The sequence below is a fragment of the Dipodomys ordii genome, unplaced genomic scaffold (genome assembly GCF_000151885.1).
Source record: "Dipodomys ordii isolate 6190 unplaced genomic scaffold, Dord_2.0 Scaffold35, whole genome shotgun sequence".
NCBI classification, from domain to species: domain Eukaryota; kingdom Metazoa; phylum Chordata; class Mammalia; order Rodentia; family Heteromyidae; genus Dipodomys; species Dipodomys ordii.
Genome location: NW_012267251.1, coordinates 7284456 through 7301650, shown reverse-complemented (window position 1 = coordinate 7301650; position 17195 = coordinate 7284456). Strand labels below are relative to the sequence as shown.

The following is a 17195-nucleotide window of genomic DNA, read 5'->3' as shown; positions in this document are numbered from 1 at the left end:
CAAGCAGGCAAGTCTGTGAGACTCTAACATAAACTACTAAAAAAAGCCAGAAGTAGAGCTGTGGTTCCAGTGGTAGAGCACTAGCCTTAAGCAAAAGAAGCTCAGGGACCATACGTAGGCCCTGAGTTCAAGCCTCAGGACTGGCACTAACAAGAAAAATAAAAGGTTAGAAAGACTGGAGCAGGACTGGAAACTGACCCCACAGAACCCCGTGACACAGATGGGGCAGAAGGAAGGGCAGGCTTCAGGAAAGCCACGGAAGAGGGGATTAGACCCGAGTGGACCAGCAGCTCCAGCCTCCACTCCTGGACCGAGGCATGTGCTCACTTGGCCATTTCCCAGGCTGGACTGCGGACCATAGAGGAAGAAGCGGCCCCCGAGATCCACCGCACCATCTCAGGAGACCTGACCGCAGAGGAGGAGCTGGAGAGGGCTGCCGTGGAAGCCGCTATGGAGGAGGGAATATTCCGGGTGAGCAAGGGCCATGACCTCTCTTGGTGGCCTAGACACGGGAGCGGCAACAGTGGAGGGCCAAGAGCCCCGCCACACAGAGAGACACCCGCCCTCCCCACCTCACCATCTGCCGTGACCAGCCCACCCGAGCGTCAGTCAGAACACACCCCTTCCTGCCATACCCAAACACTCATCCAAGGTCCATACCCAGGGACCCACCTCTGCTAATGAATGCTTATTATGTTTTTGAGCTGGAGGATGCTCTCTTTAAACCCTTCTGTGTTATCCATGAGGATATGGTGGTCCAAAGAGAAGATATGTGATGCCCTGTGTGACATGGTTAGGGAAAATGTCTAGAACCCAATTCTGAAGAATCCAAATTCAGTGCTTTCTCCACTGAAACATCTTTTCCTATCTGAATGTGCGTGTCTCCTGTATATGTCCCATCTAAGCCATCCAGTGGAAAGCTGGCTGAGGGAGGAAGGGGATTCTCCTCTCCTGGCCTCACCTTTCTTCTGGCCTTAGACCTTTACCTCCAATCCCATCCCCTGTGCCCCCACCATCACCCAAGTGACAGCCCTGGCCTCCTTGCCTCTAGAGGACTGGAGGTCTCTTTGGCCAAGTGGACAACTTCATGGAAAGGACCAACTCCCTGCCTCCAGTCATGGCCAACCAAAGACCTCTTCAGTTTGCGGAGATAGAGATGGAGGAGCTAGAGTCTCCTGTCTTCTTGGAAGACTTCCCTCATGATCCAAGAACCCACCCTCTTGCTGGTGCCAATACCAACAATGCCAATGCCAACGTTGCCTATGGCAACAGCAACCATAGCAACAACCAGCTGTTTTCCAGGTACTTAGTGGCAACTTCTGGCTTTGGATGGGGGTGAGGGCGATTGGATAGGATTTGATGGGGTTAGCTTAGCAGGCTCCTGGCTACATGGATAGGAGGCATCCTGAAATTTACAAGCTGGCCTTTGTTTGCCTTTGTGTCCTTGGGGAGCACTCTGCATCTTAGGAGGCAGGCTTGTGTGCAGAGCCACTATTGGCCAGTAGGGGGCAGCCTCCTTTCAGCATTGGCCTCATGCTAAGTGGGTCTTTTAATTCCCCGGTCCACAGGAGACCTAGGAGCTGAGAGGTACCAGGCATAGTGCAGGTTAAGAGGAGAGGGTCTGCAGCAGCCGTTCACACTACAGAACATAAAGGTTCAGTCACTGAATTTCGGTTCCAAGGAGATCTCACCAACTCCAGGCTGTAGGCTAAATATAATCTGTGATTGTCTAAGTGTCATGAAAAGCAGCAGGATGAGGGAGGAGTCGCTATATCCTAGGGGTGGGCTCCAAGCTGAGCTGCTCTTCTAAGACAGGAGGCCAGCTGGGGCAGAATGAGACAGAAGCCCCTTGAGTAGCTACTACTGAGGGGCAGGCTGCCTACACCCCACTCCAGCCAGAGGGGCCATTCAAAGCCAACTAGAAGGCTTGCATTACCAGGGTGCTACATACAGAAGAGGGTTATTTGGGAGCTACTGTGTGATGACTATGAGCAAATAATTGCCAAGATTAGATGTCCTGAGAGGAGAGGAGATCAATATCACCTCTCAGAACTGAGCTTCGGCTATCTAAGAACTGTCAGAAACCCCGGTGTCTGGGGATGGGACACAACCGCTGCTGATTTTAAAAGCTCCCTAATGAGAACCAGGGTCTTGAGGGCCGTGAGGATGTGGAAAGAGAAGAAGGAGCATTGAGCAGAAGTAGACATGGCCATGTGTTTGGCTTATTCCTCCAGATCCAGGGCTGGCTAGGCAAAGAGCTGGGAGCCTCAGCCCTGCACTCAAGGCCTCTACACCAGACCCAGAAGGAGAGAGGGGTGAGGGGGGGCCACAGCGGGAATGGGATGGTGGAGAGCCAATGGCATGCTCTGGTTTACCAGCCTCGCTTCCATTTCAGTGTCCGCTACGAAAGGGAGTTCCCTGGAGAGATGGAGACGCCTGCAGCCAGAGGAGGAGCCTTCGGCCAACCCCGCAGGGCCCTGGGTCAGTCGGTCCCTTCTGTGCACTGAGAAGCTGAGCCTTCGCTTAAAGGAGGGGCCAGGAGGTCTCCCTCTTCCCTCGGAGCCTGGGAGTCTGGCGTCAAGCCATTGCTGGGCCCAGAGTACAGCACCCTCTTCTGCCAAGGGGGGCACAGCAAGGAGCTGGGGGCGGGGCGCCCTCTCCCAGGGCTTCCATAGGCTTGCCAGAACACTCATCTCACCCCACAGGAGGTCTCCTCCTCCAGGGCCCAGTATGAGGCCACGTCCTCATACTGGATATAGGACAGCTGGACTCCAGGGTCCTTCGGTGCATGATCCTGGGTCCTGGACTGCTGGCCCCAAGGATGCTAGGACCCAAGGCTGATGAAGTCACTTCCTCTGTCTCTGTCTCTCTCTCACACACACCCCTACCTTCATGCATATATACAGACACCCTGAAGAACCATTTAGCTGAAGACCACCCTGAGTCCCTTTCCCAAATCCACAAGGACAGAGCCTGGCAGAGTCAGGGCGATTCTAGCTGGCCTGCCACCTGCTGGGGCCTAAACACAGGCCCACCCTCTAAGCCACCTTCTGTGGCTGTGCAGGTGAGAGAGTCCGCTCAGGGCTCAGGGCAGGAGTCACCGACACCACGTATTCTTGCCCACCTTGCCACAGGACCCCACAGCACACCGCAAATGGACACACTGGAAGGATGGCTGATCTCAAGGGGAATGCCCAGAGGCCAGGCGCCTACTGCCTCATGCCAGGTAACAGGGTGGAGGCTGGAGGGCAACATCGTACAGACCCTGCCCTCCTTCCCTGCCCAAGCTAGGAGTGGGGCTAGGCAGGAGGCGGGTCAAGCAGCAAGCTGTCCATTCAGAACAAACCATCTGGGTCCCTGGTTCCTCTCCATTTTTTTTCTTTTTTGGTCGTGGGGTTTGAACTCCGGGCTTGGGCACCGTCTCTCAGCTCTTCAGCTCAAGGTGAGTGCTCTACCACTTGAGCCACAGCGCCACTTCTAATTTTCTGGCAGTTTATTGGAGATAGGAGTCTCACAGACTTTTTCCTGCCTGGGCTGGCTTTGAACCGTGATCGTCAGATCTCGGCCTCCTAGGTAGCTAGGATTATAGGTGTGAGCCACCGGCGCCCTGCTGCTTCTCTCCTTTTTGTGGGTCTCAATGGAGCCTCTCTTGGAGGACCTGGGATGAGCCGAGCCTGTGGGTTCCAGGCTCCTTGTTGGGGTCTTTGCTTGTGTGTATTTGGAATAGCACCCCAGGGCGGAGCCTTCCAAGCGTGAAGAGAGGAAGAGCCCCACGGCAGCATCTCTGGAAACCCCGCCCGGCAGGAGCCCTGAGGACGGCGCCCTTGGGCACCCAGCTCCAGCAACAGCCCTGCTGATCCAAGAGGTGAGGCGGGGCTGGGACCGAGCAGAGAACCGCATTGAGAGGGAGCCGCATGACACGCCACAGAAGGCGAGCCCCCAGCAGCAGCCCACCCAGCCCCCTCTCCTCCCACAGGCTCTGATTCGAGGAGGCCTGGACTCCCTGGCAGCGGATGCCACCTTCGTCAGGGCAACAGGCCAGGCCCTGGCAGACGCCTGCCAGATGGAGCCAGAGGAAGTGGAGGTGGCAGCTACAGAGCTACTGAGAGAACGGGAGTCCCCGGAGGGCACGGCCAGGGCTGGAGGAGGCTCGAGCCTCCAGTCTTCTCTGGGTAGCCTCAATCAACAGCAGGGCTCCCAAGAGGCCCTCATTCCTCCTGGGCTGTGAAGTCTATTCAGAAAGGCCACAGGACTGGCATGACCAAGGGGCAGGAGGATGCCATAGTGGATGGGGAAGGACCTGCTCCGAACAGCACCTTCGCTCCCTCCGGGCAGCCAGAGGCAAAGCTGAGCACAGGTGGTCGGGAACCACCTCCCAAAGCTAGGGGAGGACAGAGGGGGCGGGACAGGCCCCGCCCCTCAACCAGCAAGAAGCCTGATTGGACGCCACTTCTAACATCATTCAAAAATGGTTCGTTTGTCACAAGGCCACTCCCATTAGCAGACATTAAATTCTCCCAGTCTGTGATACCTAGCCTCTGCTTGTCTTTTTTTTTCTTCTCTCCATCCCCTCTTCCTCCTCCATCTTTAAAGCCTAGCCAACGAACAAAAGGTCCACCTGTATTTAGTCTTCTTCCTGAGAAGGGAAGGACTTGTATAGAGGGATCCTTCTGGAAGTCCATGATCAGCCCACGGAGGCCCGATCCATGGCCTTTGCCATGCACCACAGCCTGGCCATGCCACAGCCAACGTTCCCTGAAGCTATGAGCAGTCTCTTTGGACAGAGTCCACGGCCAACACAGCCCTGAGGCCTTGGTGAGTTGGCTTTACAGCTGTGGTTATCACAGATCTGCAGGCTCCCCAGCTCCACTTAGCCACACCCTAACGGATGACTGACAGCGGCCACTATTTCCCAAGTGCCTCCTGAGGATCACCCTATGTATCATCCCCAACCAGGGGGCTGAACACACATTCACATAGTACCCTCAGACAATAGCCATGTTATTCGCACCACCAGCTTGTGACCGGTAGAGAATCCATGTTCAAGACAAGGAAACAGAGGCACAGAAATGGGGGCTGCTTGGCCTGTCCAGGACAGAGATGAACCTATCTCCTCCTTTCCTTCTGAACCCAGCAGAAAAAAGCCCAGCTTATCCATCAGCCACATCCCCTTCCCATCCACCCCTGCCCTCCACTGGCTCCTTCTGTCTGCATGTAATATATTCTAGGTACTACCAGCTTCTAGACCCTGCAGCCATACTACTGTCTTTAATTACCTTCCTGTCTGTCTATCTATCTATCTATCTATCTATGGCCTATCTGCTTAGCATCTATCCATCAATTATCAATCTACCTACCATTCATCCATCTATCACCTATCTATTATTTGTTGCTATCTATCTATAATCTATCCATCCACCTACCTACTCATTTCCATTATCCAGGACTAAACTTCTCACCTGGGTTGTCTCCTTGTCTCCACTTCTTTTTTCTTATCAACAGATACTTTTGTTGTTATAAAGGTGTATTCAGAAGGGGTTACAGTTTCTTAAGTCAAGTAATGTATACATTTCTTTTTAGACAGTGTCACCCGTTCCTTTGCTGCCGGGTCTCCATTTCTGTTTCTATTCCCACGTCTCCTTCGCACACAGCCTGCCCTCTGCCTCCTCCCCTCCCCTTTCAGATTCTTACCCCCTTCACTTCTCCCCTCCCCCACCACGTCCTGGACCTCCTGAATTTCCTGCCACCTCACAAGTTTCCCAACTTGATGCTTCCTTGCTGCTCTCCTGGAGATTTCCTGAGTCTACCACTTCAACCCGCCCCACCAATCCCCATTTTGCTATTATATCCTGCGCAAAGCTTTCCCCAACACACCCACTCAGTCTGTAGCCAGAATTCAGCACACCATCTTTCTGCAGCAGGGCCTGAATGAAGCCTGGTGGTCACTGCTCTTGACTCCAGCCAGCCACTGAGCCACATAAAGGCTGCAGCTGTGCCACTGGTCACAGTCACCTTCCAGGGCTCTGGCACTCATTGGTGGCTCAGCAGCTGCTTGTTAAATACAGGAAGGAGCTAAGAGGTGTGGATCCTGCTCCAGGCAGGCATGGTGCCCAGTGTCACCCACACTTCCGTTCACCCCCAGCCACTTTGGCCCCACACACAGGCCTAGGGAAGCTCGGTGGGGGAGCTGCCTTGAGACTCCCCACAAAGAGAGCACTTTACCCACCGCAGTCACTTTCACCAGCTTTCATTCAAAAGACATCTCTAAGGGAGATAAGAATGAGCAATTTAGCCCTGGGGGCTGGTGGTTCCTGCCTGTAATTCTGCCTACTCTGGAGGCTGAGATCTCAGGATTTAGGTTCCAAGCCAACTGAGGCATAAAAGTCTAAGAGAATGTTATCTGCAATTAACCACACACACACACACACACACAGAGCTGAAGCTAAGGACAGTACCTAGGCCCTGAGTTCAAGCCCCAGGACCTGTGTGCGTGCACACACACATACACACACACAAACTAAATGAATAGCAACTTCATGTGTCTGCACCTCATCTGCTGTAAGATTTTTTTTTTCTTTTGGTCATGGGGCTTGAACTCTGGGCCTGGGCGCTGTCCCTCAGCTCTTCAGCGAGAGCTCTACTGCTTGAGCCACAGCGCCACTTCTAGTTTTCTGGTGGTTAATTGGAGAAAAGAATCTCACGGACTGTCCTGTCCCGGCTGGCTTTGAACTGTGATCCTCAGATTTCAGCTTCCTGAGTAGCTAGGATTACAGGCGTGAGCCACTGGCACCCAGCTTGTAAGATTCTTTAAAAGAGTAATTTATGAGTGAGCTGATCATCTCCTATTAATAACCTATAGAACACTAACAATATATAGGTCCTATTCCAACAGTTTGCATGCATTGATTTATTCAGTTTCCTTCTATTTAAGAAAGGTATCATCATCCTGATTTGGCAAATAAGTCGCAGAGAGGACAAGTAACTCGCCTGACTCCACACAGCTCCTAAGTGGGCCAAGATGGGCAGTAAGCCCAGGAGGGTTAGTACCAAGATTCCATTTCCTTAACTGTTGTTTAATCTGTCAGATCGGTGCTATTTCTCCCTGCCTAACTGACAGCTATAGATGTAGACACAGGTTCTGGGTGGCTTTCCTTTCTATGAGGCCCTCCAGCTTTTGAAGACTTCCAGCAGTTTCCTTTGTTCTCTATCATGGGCCCTGTAAAACACTGCGTCTCTCCTGACTTCACTTGACTTGGTGAGTGTCTCCTAGCAGCTGCCAAGGAGGTGGAGCTGGGGTGGAGAGGGAGTGGGCAAATCAGACAGCTGCCCCTGGCAGCGGGGCCCCCTGACAGAGCCTGGGTACCATGGGCACAGGTGGGGCCACCTCCTGTCACCTGGGGACACTGCCCAGACGCAGTGTGCATCGACTTGGGGGCCAGCTGCTGGGTGGGGGTGCTGCCAGAAGGGGTGTGGCTTGCCACCTGTGGGGGGTGTGCACAAAGCAATATGCACAGGACTTGGGGAGGACCCTCCATCTGGAAGGCACAAGGAAGGCCAAAGAGTGGGTCCCAGACACCCTCAGAATGGAGATGCCTGCTTCTTGCCCTGGACCAGATCAGGGCCTGTTCCTCCTGGGATTTTTGTTATTTTATGTATTCTATGTATTTATATATATATATATATATATTTTTTTTTTTTTGGTCAATCCAGGTCCTGGGTGCTGTCCTAAGCTCTTTTGCTCAAGGCTAACACTCTACCACTTTGAGCCACAGTGCCACTTCTGGTTTTATGGTGGTTAATTGGAGATTAGAGTCTTACAGACTTTTCCTGCCTTTGAACCAAGATCCTCAGATCTCGGCCTCCTGAGTAGTTAGGATTATAGGTGTGAGCCACCAATGCCCAGTGGTATTTTATTTTTGACCTCAAGGCCTTGCACATGCTAAGAAGGTACTGTACCCCTCAGCAGCAGCAGCAGGAGGAAGAGGAAGAGGAGGAGGAGGAGGAAGAAGAGGAAGAGAAGGAGTCGGAGGAGGAAGAGGAGGAGGAAGAGGAGAAAGGGGGTTAGTGTAAAGCAAAATGAGCAGAAGAGGCAAATTACTCAGTGCTGAGACAGAAACCAATAACCAGAGAAGGAAGAAGCCACGGAGACCCCACATCCCTGCACCAGTGAGGAGCCAGGAAGAGACCCCCGGGTCCCTCCTGCAAGCTTCAGAAAGGCAGTCAGGAAACAAAGCAGTCCATTCTCTGTACTAATGCCTCTGCCCCACAGTTCTTCTTCACCTATGGCAGGAAGGCAGTTAACACCCATCAAGCCCCTGCCGCAGCATCCCGGCTCTGCAAATAGGTATGCTGCACAAGTCCTTTTTATATGAGGAGAAAACAGGTTTTGAAAAGCAAAGTGAATTATGTGAAGTCACTTGGCCATATGAAGCTGGGTGTCCTAACAGGAACCTAGACAGTATTCCTAAACTCCTTAACATATTGCATTACTGTGAGAACCCCAGGACCATCTCCCCTTATCCCACCTGACTACAAACCTGGCCTGAGACTCCGCTGAGTTATTTTTGGAGCCCCCCCACTCTGCTCCCAGGCCATGCTCGCTGAACCCCCAGAATGTGCTCCTCAGCATCCAACCACCCCGCCTAACACCACCCCTCTTCAGTCTTCCCTGATTCCCCTCAAGTAAACTTCAGGCACTTGATGACTTTCATTACACTGTATCCTAATTACGCATTTGCTGTGTGTCTTCTCTTTGACACTGTGAGTTTCTCAAGAACAGGGCTTGAGTATCAACTTTGTATCCTCAGCAAAGAAAAAAAGGAAGGAAGGGAGGGAGGGAGGGAGGGAAGAAGGAAGGAAGGAAGGAAGGAAGGAAGGAAGGAAGGAAGGAAGGAAGGGATACAGGGGGTCAATGGCATTAGATCATTTGAATTGCCATATTCTATCTGTTCTGAGCTACACAGTAGCAATCTGTTCATCTTCACCTTCGGCCCCCAGGGAAGGTTTCCCCACTGTGCGGGGTCCCTCTTGTAGTCCCTGCTTTCAGATAGCACACTGTGGCTTGGATGGGACTCAGCAGATTCTGCACTGATGGGCTTCTTTCACTGTTGTCTTTGGGCTTGGATAGCAGTCTTCTCTGAAGAAGCAGAAGCACTTTTTATTTTTCTTTTGGCCAATATCAGGGCTTGAAATCAGTTACTTTTTCAGCTTTTATTTTATCCCTTGAGCCACACCATCAGCATTAGTTGTTGCTGGAGCTTTTGCAGACTCTCCTGCCTGGGCTGGCCTTGACCTCTGGTCCACTGGCACTTGGCTTTGGGGCTCATTCTGACAACTTGGGGCTTAACCTCCACCAAGGTTTGCCCTCTCTCTCCTTCGCTAGCTCCAGGAACCAAATCAGCCCCGGTGGGGGAAGATGGTAGTCAGAGACGGGGCCTCTTCCTCTAGGCTCTTTCTAATTTGGGTTATGACTTAAAAGTCTTTGTCCACCCAGTCCGAATCTTCATTTTGGCTCCTCCAATTCACTTTGAAAGTTAAAGAGATGGGGAAGATGGTTTTTTTTATAACTGTTTGCATGCTCACTTGACCTGGCTAATTCCCTAAATTCTGCTCAAGGCAACGTGTCTCTTCTGTCTACAAGAACAAGTGTAAGGAAAGCCGGGGGGGGGGGGGGGGTTGACACAGATGCCTTGAACTTGGCCAACTGGACCATGTTAGTCAAAGGGCCTTTGACTTGCTCCCATGAGACACAGCCCACACCGCCCCGGGGTGCCGCCTTCCTCTGCCGTCCCTGCCCATCCTCAGCCTGGCTGCTGCATTGTTGGGGAGCTGGCGCCATCACAGTGAACCTAGTGGGACTCTCCCCTCCCCTCTGTATTTTAAAGTATTAAGTGTTCATTTGTTGGCAATTTGTTCTGTGGGGTCTGGCTGGGGCAAAAGGCTACTGAAATCCAAAGAAATGATGTGTCCTTGGAGACTTGAAAATCAATAGCTTGGGGCTGGGGCTGTACTTGGGAACTCGATCAGACGAAAGGGTGGCATTGACAAAGAGGCTTCTTTGGGGCCCTGGCTAGGAGGTCCGCAGCCACCACTAACTAGGTGTGACATTTCCTGAGCCCCTCCTCCCTGTCCCCTGCGGCTTTGTCTCTTTCTTGCCTGTTCTCCCAGGCCCCTCCCCCACTTTGTGGTTCATGCCATTTTCAGTTCCTGTATGTGCACTCTGTTTCCCTGCCCCTGACCCCTGGCAGCAGGTAATGGTCTCTCAGTGAGCCCCAGGCCCCAGGGGGCATAGGGGAGCCTCTACAGGTGTCCTACACCCCAATGACCTGTCCCCATGACTCTGGATGAGTCCTGAATGCTCTTCACCTCCACCTGGGCAGAAACTGAAGCAAGTGACTCTTGTAAAAGCAGCTTCAGTGAGAAGAAATTAACATATAGTAAATCATACATGCTCAAAGCATGTAATTTGATTAGTCTTGATGAATGTATGCATGAATGGAACCATCATCACCAGGATAATAGATAATTCACTACTCAAACTCACCGCCAGGAGCAGTGGCTCACACCTGTAATCCTAGCCACTCAGGAGGCTGAGATCTAAGGATCACAGTTCAAAGCCAGCCCGGGCAGGAAAGTCCATGAGACTCTTATCTCCAATAAACCACTCAAAAAACTGAAGTGGCACTGTGGCTCAAGCAGTTGAGTGCTCACCTTGAGCTGAAGAGCGCAGGGGCAGTGCCCAAGCCCAGAGTTCAAGCCCACGACTGACTGACAAAAAACAAACAAACTTTCCTCCCCACCTGACACCCATTTCTACCCACTGCCCCACCTCCCTCCTCCTGCCTGGCTACTGCTGATCTACTTCCTAATTTTGTAGTTTGCCTTTTCTAGATGTTTTTATAGCGATGGAATTGTGCAGCAGGTGCTCTTTTCGGTCTGCTTTTACCACTCAGCACAACTAACCCTGAGATTCATCCATGCTGCACTGTGTATCCATAGTGCACTCCCTTTGATTGCTGAGTCGTGTTCCACTGTACGAGTATCAGTTTCAGTATCCACTCTCCTGCTGATGGGTATTTGGGATATTTCTACTTTGGGCCAGGACAAAGCTGCTGAGGTTGCTTGCCTCCAGGTCTCTGTATGAAGCAGATGACTCCTCAGGGTCCTCTGTGTACTTTCTTAGCTCAGCAGCTGCCAAGGCCTAGACACAGCCTTCTCCCTCACTGGGAGTCTACACTGGACGGAACTGATCATAAGCGTGCTTGAGTTTGTAAGGTGCCACTACTTAACAGTGTGACCTGGGGCAATCCTTGCTGACCTGTTTTTTCTTTCCCCATCCCTTTTCCCCCACCCCTTCCTCTTTTTTGCCAGTCCTGGGGCTTAAACTCAGGGCCTAGACACTGTCCCTGAGCTTCTTTTGCTCAAGGCTAGCACTCTACCACTTGGGCCACAGCACCACTACTTGCCTTTTCTGTTTATGTGGTTCTGAGGGATCAAATCCAGGGCTTCATGCTTGCTACTAGACAAGCAATTCTCCCACTAAGCCACCTTCCCAGCCCTGTCCTGCTTTGTTTTAATGGAATACTTATTCCTACTTCCTAGGGTTGTTGAGGGCAGTACATTATGGGATGGGCTGAAGCATGTAGCACAATGCCTCAGTGTTCAGAAACAGTGGTTGTTGTCTTGCATGTGGCTCAGTGGACACACTCACAATCCAGAATAGGCTTCCTCTGGGATCTCTGAGCAGTTGCTCTAACCCTTTGTAGTGGTTCCACTTTACAAAAGAGTAAACTGAGTCTCAAAAGGAGCAAGTGGTTTAAGTAGCACCATTCTCTGGGCTAGGGATTCATGTGATGATATTCCTGACACCCAACATGGAAACCATTCCTGGTCAGGTGATATGTGCAGAGAAGGCCCTTGGAATTTCCCATGACTTTTCAGAGTAGCTCAAGACCCTCAGAGAAGCAGATCAGCACAGCCACTCTGACTCTAAGCCTCTAAAGGGTTAAAAAGCCACACTTAAAGCACCAGTGGCTTATGCTTGGAATCCTAGCTACTGAGGAGGCTGAGATCTCAAGAGAAGGTTCAAAGCCAACCCAGGCAGACAAATCCATTAGACACTCCAAATAACCAGTGAAAAAGCAGAACTGGAGGTGTGTGCCAGTTCTGAACGACTGCAAGCTTGAGGCCCTGTGTTCAAAGTGCCAGAGGGGTTCCAAATAGCTCAGGAGGTAAGAACCCAAGAAGAGCTCCTGAGTGCCTACCTGTGTGCAGGCAAGTAGAGCCTTTAGCACCTTCACAATCCAGGGCTGTGGATTGTGGCTCTGCCCTTTCCTATGGCTGTTAGGAAGCCTGGCAACAAGCAGCACTTAAGTTCCCTGACATAACATGATAAATGTCAATTTTCACTTACACTTTGTGAATGACATACACATGAAGGGGGATGGTGGCTCTTAAGTTTCACTTAGAGGTGACACATGTCAATTTCACATTTCATTGGCTACAATCACCCAGTTCTGGCTCACCAAGCCCCACCCACATCTCATTGGCTAAAGTCACATGGCCAACTTGCCATCAGAGAAAAGTAAGGACAAGCAGACCTGCCCTGTGTTGGAAAGCAGAGAGCCGGAAATATGTGAACAGAGCCCACAACTACCACAGCAGCTAAGTGACCTTTGAGCCCATTTCCTCTTCTGCAGAGTGGGGACGGTGACAGGGTTTACTTCATAGATTACTGTGAGGACTAAATGAGGAAATTTATGTAACTCTTGTGGTCCAGTGTCACCACTGGGTGAATGCAAGATCCCTTTCCAGGTGGCCCTAGCAAAGCTGGGTTCTGGGGTTCGGCACACCAGAGCTCCATCCTGACCTGGCCCTGCCTCCCAAGGCACTGTAACAGTTGGCTGAGGATCAATAACCTGTGGCTTTCTTTTCCTTTCCACTCACCCTCTGAATCTCACTGCTTGGGCCAGGCAGACCTCATCTTTACAACCTGCCCCTAACCAGCTTCATTCATACCCTCTTTCAACACTTCTATTCCTTTCTCAAGACTTGGTTATGACAAACCTGCCCAGTTAGACAGGAACCCGTTAGAAAAACGATAGAGAATCCAAGGGAAATGGGAAGGCAACTGACATGCATTTTGGGCTAGGATCCCCCATCGCAACCTGGCAATCACACAGGATGAGGTGACATCACCAATCCAGAGCTACGTAGCAAGGAAGAGGCAGATCTGGGATCTGAGCCCAGATCTCTGTGAGTTAGAACACGGTTCAGTCTCTGGCTGACTCCAGACTCATTAAGGGCTCAATAGTAATTTTTTTTTAGCTTTTCTTGTCCTATTGTGTTGTCATAGAAACTGCCCTACTGTAGGAAGATGGAGACCTACCTCTCACTACCTTGTGAAACTTTGGACAAGTCCCTTCACCTCTTTGGGGCCCCATTTTTTCACCTGAAAAGAAAGATTAGACTAGTGGTCTGAGGATCGTGAGTCTAGGATTTGGTGGCATTTACAAGTTCCCTGTCCCTACCTTTGGTTCTACTACTGTTTAAAAGCATCACAAAGTAGAAGGGTAAATAAAGATCCAATGTTTAGAAGCTAGCATGAGCCAGGCAACAGTGGTTCACGCTGTTAATCCTAGCTATTCAGAAGGCTGAGATCTGAGGATCAAAATTCAAAGCCAGCCCAGGAAGGAAAGTCCGTAAGACTTTTTTAAAAAAAAAATCTCCAATTGACCATTAAAAAGGTGGAAGTGGAGATGAGGCTCAAGCAAAAAAGTCAAAGAACAACATTTAGACCCCCCCCACCCCTACACCCCCCACACACAGAGCCAGGCAGGGTGGCATGTATCTGTAATCTGTACTCTGGAAGCAGAGGCAGGAAGATTGGGAGTTCTAGGCCAGCCTGGGCTACATAGTAAGACTTTGTCTCAAAAACAAAAAAAAAAAAGTCCCTTGCTTGAAATTACATAGAACATTAATTAAACTCCATCGTTTGAAACCAAAGATGTTGTTAATCCACACCCGTTCTCTCTCCTTCCTTGCTATTTATAACAAACTCCGGTTTCCTCTGTGGCTGAGTCGGTCTTCTGTAACAAAGGAAGTAAGGCTGAGCCTGTGCATGAACTCAGATCCCCTTAGTTGGCAGTCTGGTAGACCCTCTCTGGGGTTCTGAGTTCCTGCTGGTAGGCAGAACTGGGCTCAGGGCAGATGTTGGAGACTGTGGCTCAGCATCTACCACAGGATGGGCCATGGTGTGTTTCCCCTGGACTCAAGCACAGCTGCCAGGGTGGGGCTGAGGGTTAGGACCTGAGGTCTGGAGCTCTATCTTCTTCCATCACCATTTTAGACGGATGCTCATATAGATTTTGCAAATTGTCTATGCCCAGTGCTAACCCTGAAGGAGATAAAGAGGAGGAGGAGGGCTCCTGTGGAGACATTCCTAGGGCCTACGGGCATCTCTTACATGTTCTAATTGGTTCCCAAAGGGTTGCTGTAGAGAACTGGGATATTTCTGAGAGCAATCTGGACCAGATGGCTGCCCCAAGTTGCTGCTGGAGAATTTTAGTAGCGTGGGAGCTTCCTGGCTGCGGGGGGGGGGGGCACACTTCCCCAAGGTTCCCATATGTCCAGACACCCACAGTTCCTATCAAAAGAAATGATGGAGGCCCCAAGATGCAGGTGGGGGGGTGCAGGGAAGGGGCTTGACTCAAGACTAGAGCTAAATCTCTACAGGAGCTCAAGACCAACGTGTGTTATAGGAGCTCAGGACCAACGTGTGTGTGTGTGTGTGTGTGTGTGTGTGTGTTGCACCTGTGAAGAGTGTTGATGGCTGCAATCTATACAATAGAGTGGCTGATCCTGAGAACTTAACAGTTTGGAAAGGAGGGAATTAAAAGGTAGCTAAGGGCTGGGAAGGTGGCTCAGTGGTAGAGCGCTTGCCTTGCATGCATGAGGCCCTGGGTTCGATTCCTCAGCACCACATAAGCAAAAAGAAAAAAGCCAGAAGTGGCACTGTGGCTCAAGTGGTAGAACGCTAGCCTTGAGCTGAAGAGCTGAGGGACAGTGCCCAGGCCCAGAGTTCAGGCCCACAACTGGACCCAAAAAAAAATTAAAATAAATAAATAAAAAATAAAAGGTAGCTGAGAGGGGGCAGAGGGTGTGACACCAAACCAGAGAGGAAGCAAAGGCTCATGAAAGCTGGACAGGCATGAACAGAGCGGAGATTGTCCAGGCTTCCTCTAACCTGTGTAACCCAAATCTCCCCACGCTGCAACTTAAGCCTCTTTCCAACACCTTGGATCACCTCATGGCCTCTGCCCAGTTAGCTCCTCCCTTCTGGGCAGCAGAGCCCAGGGATAGGGCAAACACCGGGCTGCCCTGCCGTTCCCTGGAACCCAAGAGGATGCTGCTGAAGTGCCTGGGGGTAGCCAACATCCTGATCTCCTGACTTCTAGGAAGCCTAGTTCGCAGCCCATGTGCCTCCTGATCTGTGCTGACTACACGCCCTGTGGCCTAGAAGGATGGGGGCAGGGGGGCAGGCAGTGGCTTTGGCGGCATTTCCCAGCAGTAGAACTGTGAGTCAGAAGGGTCACTTACTGTCAGAAGTCAGAATGGACCTCCTGCAGGCGGGAAACTAAAACTGGGTCCCAAAGAAGTCCAGAGGTGTGGGTAGGCAGAAGAATAGCTTTGCAAAATGCAGCTTTATTATCAGGAAGGACTAAGCCTGGCGGTGACCATGGCTGTAGGAAAAGCCTTGGCTGGGCTAGCTCCTTTGTCATAGGCTCATGGTTGTTTGTTTTTTTTTTTTTTTTTTTCAGTCATGGGGCCTGAACTCTGGGCCTGGGCGCTGTCCCTCAGCTCTTCAGCTCAAGGTGAGCACTCTACCATTTGAGCCACCACTTCCAGCTTTTTCTGCTTATATGGTGCTGAGAAATTGAACCCAGGGAGTGATGCATGCAAGGCAAGCGCTCTACCACTGAGCCACCTTCCCAGCGCTGTCACAGGTTCTTGTTTGAGGTGACATGGCGAGTCTAAAACACACACACACACACACACAAGTTCAAATCTTGAGTCTGTTGCTTATATGCTGGGTGAGACTCAGTTTCCCCACCTGCAAAACTGAAAACAAACAATAGAGTTTAGTTTCCAAGATTATGAGAGATAAAGTAATGTTTCCAATTAACTAAAATGTTGGTAGTGGAGCTGTGGCTCAAGTGGGAGAGCATCAGCTTTGAGCAAAAAGGCTAAGGACAGTGCCCAGGCCTCGAGTTCAAGTTCTAGTTGTAGTGTGCTCACACACACACAAAGATGCAGGACCACCTGCCCCAACACACTCTGCAGGTACTATGGGATAGGGTATGCTGATTCACCCTTGAAAATCTCCCAGACAGAGATCTCCTGGATACAGCAGTCATGGGTGGTGGGGGAGGTGTAGGGAGGAGAGGGAGGAAGATGGTACCAACAGATGCACCCATAGATACTCCCCCCTCCCCATACACACACACCCTTGCCAAAATCTCTGACAAGGTTTCATCATCTGGGGGTGATGCAAGAGGCTTGGAGTCCGACTCTCTTTCCTCCCCTCCCCCCAGAGATTTCACCCACATCTGGAAGTACAGCTGGGCCCTCCTCTTGGGTCCTTTCCAGGAGAGGGACTGGGTGAAGAGAGGGAAGGGAGGGCAGCTGGTGGGGGGGGGGCTGTGAATGGCCTCAATGTTGGGAGTTGTGGGGGGGAGGGCTAGTGGGGCTCGGAGGGAGGGGAGGCGGACTGGAAAGGGAATTGTGATTTCACAGCCATGGTCTCCTCCTCCATCACTGCCTTGTATTGAAGTGGCCAGGGCTCCCCCTCGTCCTTCCATCCATCCCTGAAGGCAGCAGCTGGCCCCCTCCTTCCCTGCCCACCCACTTCCCAGCCCGGCCTCTCTGCCCAGGTGCCCGGAGGAGTTGAGAGTCCCCTTTGTTCCTTCCTCTTCCCGAGGCAGCGCTGGCCTCCCACACTGACCCTCTGCCCGCCCCAGCCCCCCCGCTGCCACAAGGAGCAGAGTGTGAACCAAGCCCCGCGGGTCACAAAGGTTAATGGGCTGGGGGTCTAGCGGTGGAGGGGCCGGTCTGGGCCAGGGGCCTGGCCCGGGATCAACCAAAAGATGGATTTTGAAAATGCTGCAAGGCGGAGGTGGGGGAATTTTACTTGAGGC

General features: G+C 51.6%; 1 protein-coding gene across 1 annotated transcript in view; it reads left to right on the top strand.

Annotated features, from left to right (window-relative positions):
- The window catches only part of Cacna1s (calcium channel, voltage-dependent, L type, alpha 1S subunit), a 64292-nt gene extending 60064 nt beyond the window's left edge, over positions 1-4228 (top strand). Inside the window, exons 39-44 of the mRNA XM_013017306.1 lie at positions 343-471; positions 1052-1302; positions 2396-2481; positions 3135-3226; positions 3728-3865; positions 3977-4228. Of these exons, the coding sequence (XP_012872760.1) occupies positions 343-471; positions 1052-1302; positions 2396-2481; positions 3135-3226; positions 3728-3865; positions 3977-4228 (948 nt within the window). The remainder of the gene's footprint in view (positions 1-342; positions 472-1051; positions 1303-2395; positions 2482-3134; positions 3227-3727; positions 3866-3976) is intronic.
- Positions 4229-17195: the final 12967 nt, after the last annotated feature.